The following is a 10,476-nucleotide window of genomic DNA, read 5'->3' on the forward strand; positions in this document are numbered from 1 at the left end:
AACTTTATAGCATTGGAATCTTAAAGAAGTCTCTTAACAAATCATCTATTGTTTGCTGATGATCTATTTATTCTTTTACCCCTATCTTTGTTCTTTTGCCATGCAAGCTTTGTAAGCCTAGGGACTTGAAAAAGAACATGGATGTCTCATATTCTTAGGACATTTAGTAAAACTAACTCCAAATCTACCAAACACTTTTACTGGTAACTTGTTAAGAAAACTAGCAACTGATTAGTTTCTTGAGGTGTAGACCCCTGCTTTTGCTTTTTAGTTGTCTAGCATGCATCTTCGTATCGTTCCCTAATATAAAATATTTAAGAAAAGTTAAAGAGTCAGGGAGTCAAGATACAATTTTACCTAATGAAACCTACAAGAATGAAAAAAAAAAAACATCAATCTAACCATGGCCATTAAATTTATGTATAGTGATAATGCATATTTGATTAACTAGTAATAAAGGTATTTGGTATTATTGGCTGGTTGACAGCATCGACATCAACTTCTATCAGTGTATCCTCTATTAATTATTCTTAAACCTGTTACTGCTAGAACAGAAACTAAAGTTTCATGGATCTCTCCAAAAAAAGTTGCTGCCTTTGTCAGCCAAGCTTCTCCATTGTCATCTATATTTCTACAATGCAGATTGGAAGAACATCTCTGCAAGTTCCTGTAACAAATATTGGAAACAATTCATCAAGTAGACTCTACAAAACATACAAATTAACTGCTTTGCAGAAGCGACTTTTACCTGCTTTGCAGAAGCAACCTTTGGTTCTCCCCATTCAATGGCCTTCTTCTCAAGTGTCTCAAAATCAGCCTTCCCAGCCTGTCGAAAGAAAAACACCCTTTTAACCCTAGAAAGTAAAGATGTCGAGGAAAACAAGAAAAGTTAACAAGATACAAACCTCTATCTGAGCCCCAATTTCTGTGTCGAAGCTCTCGTATCGCTTACGTACAAGCTCATCCAAAGAACCATCCTATTTTTTTTTAAGATAAAAGAGAACATCAAGAGTCGTAAAATTAAGAGAATGCATATACCAAACATACGTTTGAGTGAAAAAGGTCATCCACCTCAATCAATTTGGCGACATTTCGAAGTCCACGGGCCAGAGTATCCATTCCGGAAATGTGAGAAATGAACAAGTCCTCAACATCCGTACTTTCTCTCCTCCTACATCCCAAATCATCAAGTCGAATCATTAGATATGCCTTGTCCATGTGAATAAGGTGACCTTCATAAAAACTATCAAAACAAGGTGAAAAACACTAACAATTTTGCATCGAAGTTGAATCCTCCTGGTGCAAGCCCTCCCTATGGACAGATGGGAAAATAAAAAAACAATTAACTGATGCTTGGCGTGATTAAAAAAAAAATGTGCCTTTTATAACCATTTACTTACATTCCTGACCACGCTGAGCATAACCATAGTTGCCTCTCCTATATCGGTAAGGAACTGATCTGTGTCCCAACCTGTAGGAATGACAACATTTTGTTATTACTACTTACAATTGTGTACTCTTTCCAATAAGAGTTCAAGAAAGTATGGCTTAAGACATCTCTAAATATAATAACTTGTGCATAAACCTTACCAATTTGGGGATCTCCAGTGTTAGCATCAATATTTCCAAGCAACCCATTGATTCTTGCAGTCTCAAGCTCATGGTGGCAGCTGAGAAGTACATGCATTTTTCAAGTTTACTAAGGCGAGGATATGTATAGGAAGTTAAGAATAATCTTTAATTCCGGAATATATTACACACCTGTGACCAGATAAGGTGGCATGGTTGCACTCAATGTTGAGTTTGAATTCTCCTGCAAAAAAGAAAGTGCAGCAGGAATGTTTAATAATGCACAATCCCATTCAACGCATACGAGCATTTGATTGACTTTTTATCTCATCATCAAATCTTATCCCAATATTCAATTCTGTCAAGAGCCATATCATGTACTGATTTTAACTTTTTCTCTAAGTTCATGGTGGACGTACCGAAACCTACAGGACCTTTACATTTGACAATGATTACAATGTAACTATAAATTATAACCCCTGACATCTTCCTCAATACTTAATAGTATGTAAGAACGCTTGTTGAAATGATGAGGTTCAAGAATAATATCATGATTCGATTACAAAATTTTGTGAAAGAAAAAACAGCTCTAAATATCCTTCTAGAAGGTATGAGCTTATTTACATAATGCCTAGAAAATTATATAGAACAGAACAGCTATGTCGTTTGAAGTTTTGAAACTTATTTGGGAATTTAGGCCCCAATAGCTACAGTTTTAAGAAAGGGCACATTTGAAGTTGATTATCGGACATAAAGGAATAAGAAAACTGTGATCTCCAAGCATGAGTGATCATCCTTCCTAAATGGAGGAAACAAGGGGATGCAAATTCACCACTTTCAATGACTTGGTGTGCGGCAATTAAATAAGAGAGGATTCTATGGTCACCTCTGAGACCAAATTTAGAACTATTTCTGAGTGAAGCTAATAACATTAGGAAGCAAGAACCACGAAAGTTAGCTCATGAAAATAAGAAAACACTTTGCACCAAATTCATAGATCTCGAAAAAGGACACTTCAGTGTCCCCTATTTTCCAGGACCACCACCTTGTAATTTGTCCACATTTGAGATTCATAGATTAACAGGAGGAATGGAAATAGAATACAAGCATGGTTTGACAGAGCCTAAAGAACTTGAAAACAAAGGGATTGTTTAACATGAGATGATTCTCCCTATGCAAGACTTTCAGTGAAAAATCCTATAAAAAATGGAGAGTATGACTTACAAATTTACAATGAAATGGAGAGAATGTGTTTCAGATTCCTAAAATAACACAAAAATTAACTAAGGTTTTGTTCAAAAGCATAACTTTAGGAAAAGCCAAGAATTGGAATACAGTCCTAGATCATTGAAGGAGTACAACACATAAATTTGAGGCCATAAATCAAATAAGTAAAAACTGTTGAGAGTAGTTGATTACTTTAAATAACACAACATGGAATTAACCAAGCTGACACAAAAACAAGTATACATTAACAAATACAATAGCCAAGTCAAGTCAGATAACATATCTACAGATGTAATACAGTTTGCAATAGAAAGACAATTTGCATGGTAGATAAACACAACCACCGGGATTTTTTGGGGAGAGATTGAATTACCTATAAGGCCATACTTGTGTAGAAATGAAGCAGTGGTTGCAGCATCCCAATCATACCTGACATAATTGCACCAATCAGATTTTAACCAATAGAATCTAGCAGAGCAAGTGATCAGCTAAATGAATCAAGGTATAAAGCATACTGATGTTTAGTAGGTTCTTGAGGCTTGGGCTCGATCAGTAGAGTCCCTGAAAAGATAAATTTAGTTCAAATTTCAGAAAATTAGAGTTATCCTGACAAGAATTTGTAGACAATGGTTACACAAATTACAAACAAAAAAGAGAACAAAGACACCATTGAGAAGTTAGTCCTGCTATGCATAACCTATGATCAACAAACTCATTCTATTCTATAACTGTGTTATTCTATTCTTCCCTTTCATCAAATTACACAACCAATATATGTATCTCTTGCCGTGTATTGTCTAATATTTTGGCAACTTTTTTCTCTAAAATTACCCTATTATTCAGGGTAATTTTACAGAGAGCAATTTTGTGATATCTTTTGGATTTCTGCCTTAAATAGGCAACACAAATCATCACTTAAATTACCAAAATGTACAAATCTGCCACACTACACTACAACCAACCATAACCACCTCGTCTTGTTAAAAGCAGTTTTTTTTTTGGACTTCTAGAATTGCCACAATTTCCAAAGTGAATTGTTTTGCATTATAGAAAGAATGTAGTTAGAAATCACTTGACTGAGATCTCCACAATGATGTCCATCATTAAATAATTTTTTAACTTTAAAAAATTATTTACATTAATATGAAAATTTACTATAATGCCCACAAAAAATTAATTTTATCATCAACACCGATGTGTAAAAAAAGTAATATTTTACCTACCCATTTACCTTTCTAATAAATTTTCGATTATTTTTTGTCTAAAAAGAGCTTCTATTATTCAGAAAACTCTATTATAATTAAAATTTTATAATTTATAAATAAAAAAGCAATGCCATTAATTAAGCAACACATGCATTGCATATATAATGACACCTGAAAGGGTAACAACTTAAGTTCGAGATTACCATTGAATCCAATCTTTTTCTTATAGGCAACAGCGGCATGAAGAAATGTTGCCTGCCAAAGAAAAACACTTGTTACATTAACCAAGTAAAAAAGTGAAGTCTGCTATTTATCCCACATGAAAAAAAGCATGTAATAATAAGGAAAAATACAAGGAAATGTATGTCAAGAATAAACTAGCATAATACCTATAAAAAAAGAGAACAATATTGAATACCTAGTCTAGTGTATTAAAATAGAAATAAATGACTACTGGGGGAGATTGAGTCACCAAGTAAATTGAAATCTGTAGTAGAATTTAGCACAAAGCAAGAAGTTTGAGGTTCTACCAAGTGATCAAGCTCTCTTTTCATATCTGTGTTCAAAAGTGTCTGATAACCCTCTCGGCCACCCCAGAAGACATAATTTTCTCCACCAAGATAATGTGTGACCTGTAAAATTTCCAAATGACACTCTGGGTATAAAACAAACTTCAGGGCTTAGAAACATAAGTTGTTTATACATGAATAGCTACCTCCATTGCTTTCTTGACTTGAGCTGCAGCATACGCATATACACCTACTTCAGAGCTGCAAAACAAATATTCCAACAGTGTGTTGTCAATATTTAAAAACAAGGGTGAAATAGTTATACTCCATCGGATAGGCAAATCTGATACCTAGTGGCAGCTCCATGCATGTATCGGGGATGCAAGAACAACTGAGCTGTTCCCCACAAAGGATGGATTTTCTTCCCCTGTAAACCCATGGAAAATTCATTAAGTCAGAGAGAGATGTAGAATTTGATGAAACAGCATCAAAAGCAAAGCAAGATTCCTTGCAGCTTCAATAATTGTTTCTTATTTGAACATAAGAGGATGGTGTCTAGGATGCTAGGATAATATAAATTGGTCATTGGAATCAATCAAAGGAGAAGAGATGCTTTTCACTGCATATTTCTTTCAATTATTCTTGCCAAAAACCCCAAGCATGACTAATACCCTATAAGTGGGATACATCTTAAGGCATCGTGAAGGGGTCTAAGTGGACATTTTCTAACAAAACAAAAGGGAAGGGCTCAGTTCTCAAGTTAAAAAACCAACTCACCCCACAAAAAGATAACTTAGATTTTTCCCAACCATCAGAGTATCTTCTTTTAGAATTTTTTCAGCATGTTTGGTTCAATAATAATGGGGTTTTCAAACTAAAGTATTTGATAATTGACATATAAATATGATTCTTTAAATGTGCATTTGTGCCTTAAAGAAAATCAAGGAGTTTCAAGTCCAATTAATGCTCTGTTTACAAATCATTATTAAGCACAAGGAAAAAAAAATCAAAGATGCAACAAAAGAATTGTTTGTAAATGATGGAAAATCCATACAAGGCCACACAAACCAAGATAGTAGCCAGTTCATCAATAAAATATTACCTGAAGCTCTTTGGCAAGGGCTACAACTTCATCCAAGTTGGCATTGGCTTCCTGAGACAAAAAGGATAACCATAATAGCTTTGTTAGTATAAGAAAATCTGCAGCCACATCTCAATGCCTTATCCTTACACAGAAGAAGATAACTGGCTACAACTAAATTTGATAATCAAAAATTTGTAACCAACTAAGAAGAAACCAGACAATCTGCAGCCACATCTCAATGCATTATCCTTACACAGAAGAAGATAACTGGCTACAACTAAATATGATAATCAAAAATTTGTAACCAACTAAGAAGAAACCAGACAAGTTTAGGAGCTTTGGGCCAAGAACAAAAGGATAAGAAATGCTCAATGATGCAAGATTAAATTAACTAATAACTTGTAATGGATCCTTTCGAGGGACCCATGTCCTTTTAAAGAAAAAGGTCACACTTTTTTTTGCATCGATTGAGTATATTTATCCAGAAATATTGTAGTTGCAAGTGATTACAACATAAAGTGTAGAGAATAAATAAACATCAACTCACCTCTATTGTTTTACCATCCGGAGCGATGTCCCTATCATGGAAGCACCATAAATCTACACCAAGCTTTTTTATAAACTCAAAGTTCGCTCTCACTGTCTCATCAAGCAAAGAAAATATAAGCTCCATTGACATGGCACGTCATGATAAATAATGGATACTGGAATAATTTCAAAATTGATCTTACTTCTTCTTTTGGCCATCCCCAATGAATTAGTACCATCCTCCCATGGCCAAAGCTTAGTTGGTGCACCAAAAGGGTCTGCTCCTGTTCCACGGAATGTGTGCCAAAAGGCAACACTAAATCTCATCCAGTCCTGTTATTATTATTATTAAGTGATTTTGCCAGTGATTAGCTCTTAGTCACATAGTCTAAAGTTCAAGAGAATTTTGAAACGAACCTTCATTTTCTTTCCTAGAATTTCCTCCTCAGCGTTGTACCATTTGAATGAAAGTGGGTTCTTGCTAGAAGGACCCTAAACAAATACAAGGGTTTTAAATGTATTTGAGCCATCAAATTTTGATTGTCGTAAAAATTTTAGCATCCTAACATACCCTATTATTTCCCTTTCTTGATTCAAGTAAATAGATCTCAAGCTTTTACCTCGTACTTAATTTTGGGAATGCCGGGAAAGAATTCCCCTTCCCATTCGCCTGAATCATTTTCAGAGCATTCGCTGCCAAGATCAGCAGGGCAAGTAAGTGGAGCAGCAGAAGTCTAGCATGAAAAGTGAATAAAGATATAGTGAGCTTAAGCATAAGAGGAAGATTAGCAAATTACACAAACAAAAAAAAAATAGTAGTAATCATAACTTACAACTGCCAAATACACCACACTCGAAGAGAGAAGTAGCAACAAGACCTTCCCAGCCTTCATCTTTTAACTTATACAAAGGGACCTCTGCAACACATAAAAACAGATTTTAACAAGGAACATTAATACTGTAACGCTTTATAGACTTGGTCATTCGAGGCTGTTCTAATACCAATTAAGACAGTAGAATGTATAAATTATCATCAGAACAAAAAGATATCAAATTATCTGCCACTGAATTTTTTGGCTTGAGCCACACAGTTACAGATATTTTTGCAAAATGAAAGCTAAAATCAAAATTTTAAGGACACTCAACTTTAAAAATTGTAAAATCCAATCAATTCATATGCCCACTCTATCAAACAGCATCCAAACTCTCAAAAAATAACCTAAAAAAATCAGGGGAGAACAACAGAGGGACTGTACTATAAACAATTGAAAGCTAAAAATCAAACTTATAAGGATACCCAATTTCATAACACTAATTAAAATGAAAATCAACTTTTAAATCATAAAATTCAAAAAAAAACCCATATTCCCATTATATTATCATATCAAACAGAAGAAGAAGAAGAAAAGCAGAAAAAAATTTGGTGAGAAGACATCAAACTATGGAAATACTATTGAAGAGTAACAAAAAAAATAAAGCCAGGACAACACTATTGCAAAGAAAAAAAAAATTCAGACTACCAATCTTCATAAAACCTCACAACAACGTATAAAGCAACTTTAAAAAATCATTAAGTCGAATCAAGCCATGTGTACAGTGTACACCATATCAAACTACATAATATTCAAATATAATGTACACAAAAATAACCATCAAGGTTGGGCACGCTCTTAGAGAGTGAAGAGGAGAAAAATCCCCTATATAAGTTATATGACTGCAATATTTGAAGGCTAAAATGTTTTCTTTTTTAGGATATCCACTTTAAAAAATAGCTTCACAAAATTACAGATTTTTAGCCAAAAAATATAGAGTCCAATAATTCTACCAAACAGAGTAAATGATCTCTCAAAAAGTAATCAAAAATCGAGGGGGGCAAAAAGCACAAGAGAGAGAGAATTAAAAGAAAAAAGGATCCCAAGATAAGAAACAGCAATGAATGATAAAACAAGATTTTTTTTTATAGGCAAAAATCAAGATTTGTAGGATACCCATCTTCATTAAACTTCCCAAAACTGCAAATTTCACTTAAAAAATCATAAAGCCCAACCACCCCATTTATATAAAAAAAAATCAATTAAACAGCATCAATAATCAATAATAAATCCTCAAAAACTAGAAAGAAAGAAAAAATTGATAGAGACAGAACATCATAGAAGTTCATGCGCTTAAACAGAGAAAAGAGTTAAACCCAGAGGAAGAATATCACATAAAAGCTAAAATCAAGTTTTTGAGGAAACCCATCTCCATAAAAAATAAAAAATAACAAAAATATTCATTGAGTCCAATAAACCCAAATACCCACTCAATCAAACAGAGTCAATAATATCTCAAAAAAAAAAAAAAAAAGAATGCATGCTCTAAAAGAGATGAGAAAGAATGCAAAAAATAATAATACAACAAAGGAAACCTAAAATTGAAATTCTCAGGATACCCACAAACACAAAACACCATTTATTTCCAATTTAACTTAAAAATCACTATGTCCAATCAACCCATACACCTACTCTATCAAAAAAGCACCCATAATCTCTCAAAACAAATATTAAAAAAACTAAAATAATTAAAATAAAAATATAAAAGGAAGAAAATTTAACAGAATGTGCGCTTGCTTAAATCCCATAGAAGAAAGAAAATAAATAAAATAAAACAAGTGATAGAGAGAACGCTTATTGCATTACCAGTAAGAGCTAAGAAGAAAATCAGAATATAAGCTACACGAATATCAAAACTGAGTCCTTTATAAATTATAATAACAAGATTTCGAACTTCGAAGAAGTCATCCCAAAAAAAAAAAAACTCCTTTTTAAAAGCAAACAGAAACGAAGTCTATATAAAAATAAAAAAACTTAGGAAAAACAAAATTATGGACTAATCAAAACCCAACACGTCAGTCAGAATCGAATTTGCTGATTCTGTATAGTGATGTCGTATCCTGAATGTGTTATGCCACACTCTTTTGGGCCCACTAACCACTATAAGAAATATAAACTAAATCCAATTGATATTATAGACTATAACATCAAGATTTTAATATCAAGGACACAGCAAATTTTCCCAACAAACGATTCCAAACATCAAAATCCCTAGAAAACAAAAACTATCTCAGAAAATTTTGTTTTTTTCCTCTCATCTCCACAAAGTGGATTCTGAAAATTTATTAGAAGGAGAGAGATCTTGATTAAAGGCAACTTATTAAAAAAAATTAATATATTTACCAGAACTAAAAATTTAAAAAAAATTATGATAGAAGCTTTATGAAGACAGATAATTTGAAAATCAAAACAAATAGATAATGGAGGAAACAAACCTACAAACCCTAATAGAAATTCAGGATTGAAGAACTCACATAGTAGGAGAAATTTGAAAAACCTTAAACGTGATAGAGAGAGAACCAAATAAATCCTTCAAAAGGTACCCGTGAAGGATTTAAATATCTTTGCCGATAAAGACGTGAGAAAATGGGGGAGAGAAACATGTTGTTGAAAAATTCCTTTTTTTTCAAAAATAAATAAATAAGGATTAAAAATACTTTTTTAAATATGGATATATATATGATAAGATGATACAACTCATCATGACGTGTCTGGCAGAATTATCCAAATTTATTGGGTTAATTCGTCATTTTACAGAATTATCCATTATCGAAATTTAAAATGAGTTTTGTATCAGCAGATAACGACGGCATGTACCTTATTTAGTTTTCAAACTCGACTCAACTCAACTCAACTCGAATGATAACCAAGGTAAATCGAAAACTGGCGGGTTGAATCAGAAGAGTTAAATAAAAGAGTAGTGGTTTTTTAACTCGATCTGCCGTAGCAAGGACACAGAACCGTTGATCGATTTTTTCGGGATGCTTCGGGATACACAAGAAGCCGATCAACGGTTCTGTGTCCTCAATGGTTTTGATGTATACTCAGACTCAGACTGTACGCTCATCCTTAAAACAGGAGATTTTACTAGAGTGCAACAATGTTGGACAATAATGTCCAACTAATAAGCCACTGTTTTGGCTTTTGTAGTAGTGACTTTCCCTTTCTACCTAGAGAGTTAAAAGTCGGTCTAATCTTACTAAGTTAGTAAGGATTTCACCTTTACTCACCTTGTGCCATCCAAGAGGACAAAAGTCTAAGAACTTTGAAAGAACAAAAAATTCCCTAAAAATTTTATTTTTTACGCTTGAATTTTAGGTGGAAATTCAGTCCATTTTCAAAACATTGGATAAAGTTCAAAGAAAATTTTCTTTTTTAATCTAAGTTTTTTCATAAAATCTAAAAGATCGAGACGAAAGGAAAGAGGAAAGTGTTTTTTCGTTCGATAAGTGATATCTCTTCTTTAAGATTCATCCTAACAC

General features: G+C 33.2%; 1 protein-coding gene across 2 annotated transcripts; it reads right to left on the reverse strand.

Annotated features, from left to right (window-relative positions):
• Nucleotides 1–387: 387 nt before the first annotated feature.
• On the reverse strand, nucleotides 388–9,540 carry LOC147392874 (xylose isomerase-like). Of its 2 annotated transcripts, none has more exons than XM_086455252.1 (21): nucleotides 9,469–9,540; nucleotides 6,956–7,039; nucleotides 6,743–6,856; nucleotides 6,540–6,614; nucleotides 6,326–6,455; nucleotides 6,142–6,233; nucleotides 5,613–5,663; nucleotides 4,861–4,937; nucleotides 4,717–4,771; nucleotides 4,532–4,633; nucleotides 4,205–4,256; nucleotides 3,312–3,357; nucleotides 3,170–3,225; nucleotides 1,762–1,813; nucleotides 1,591–1,670; nucleotides 1,401–1,471; nucleotides 1,272–1,312; nucleotides 1,072–1,171; nucleotides 906–977; nucleotides 749–826; nucleotides 388–667 (listed from the first exon to the last, which is right to left on the reverse strand). In XM_086455252.1, the coding sequence occupies exons 2-21, from the start codon at nucleotides 7,013–7,015 to the stop codon at nucleotides 632–634; spliced, it is 1,440 nt and encodes a 479-aa protein (XP_086311378.1). In that variant the 5' UTR covers nucleotides 7,016–7,039; nucleotides 9,469–9,540; the 3' UTR covers nucleotides 388–631. The 2 variants fall into 2 exon arrangements, with proteins under 2 accessions (XP_086311378.1, XP_086311376.1); XM_086455250.1 differs by lacking the exon at nucleotides 9,469–9,540 and adding an exon at nucleotides 8,801–8,953.
• Nucleotides 9,541–10,476: the final 936 nt, after the last annotated feature.

This window comes from Akebia trifoliata, chromosome 10 (assembly GCF_017979445.1).
Source record: "Akebia trifoliata isolate Shusen 1 chromosome 10, ASM1797944v1, whole genome shotgun sequence".
Taxonomy (NCBI): Eukaryota; Viridiplantae; Streptophyta; class Magnoliopsida; order Ranunculales; family Lardizabalaceae; genus Akebia; species Akebia trifoliata.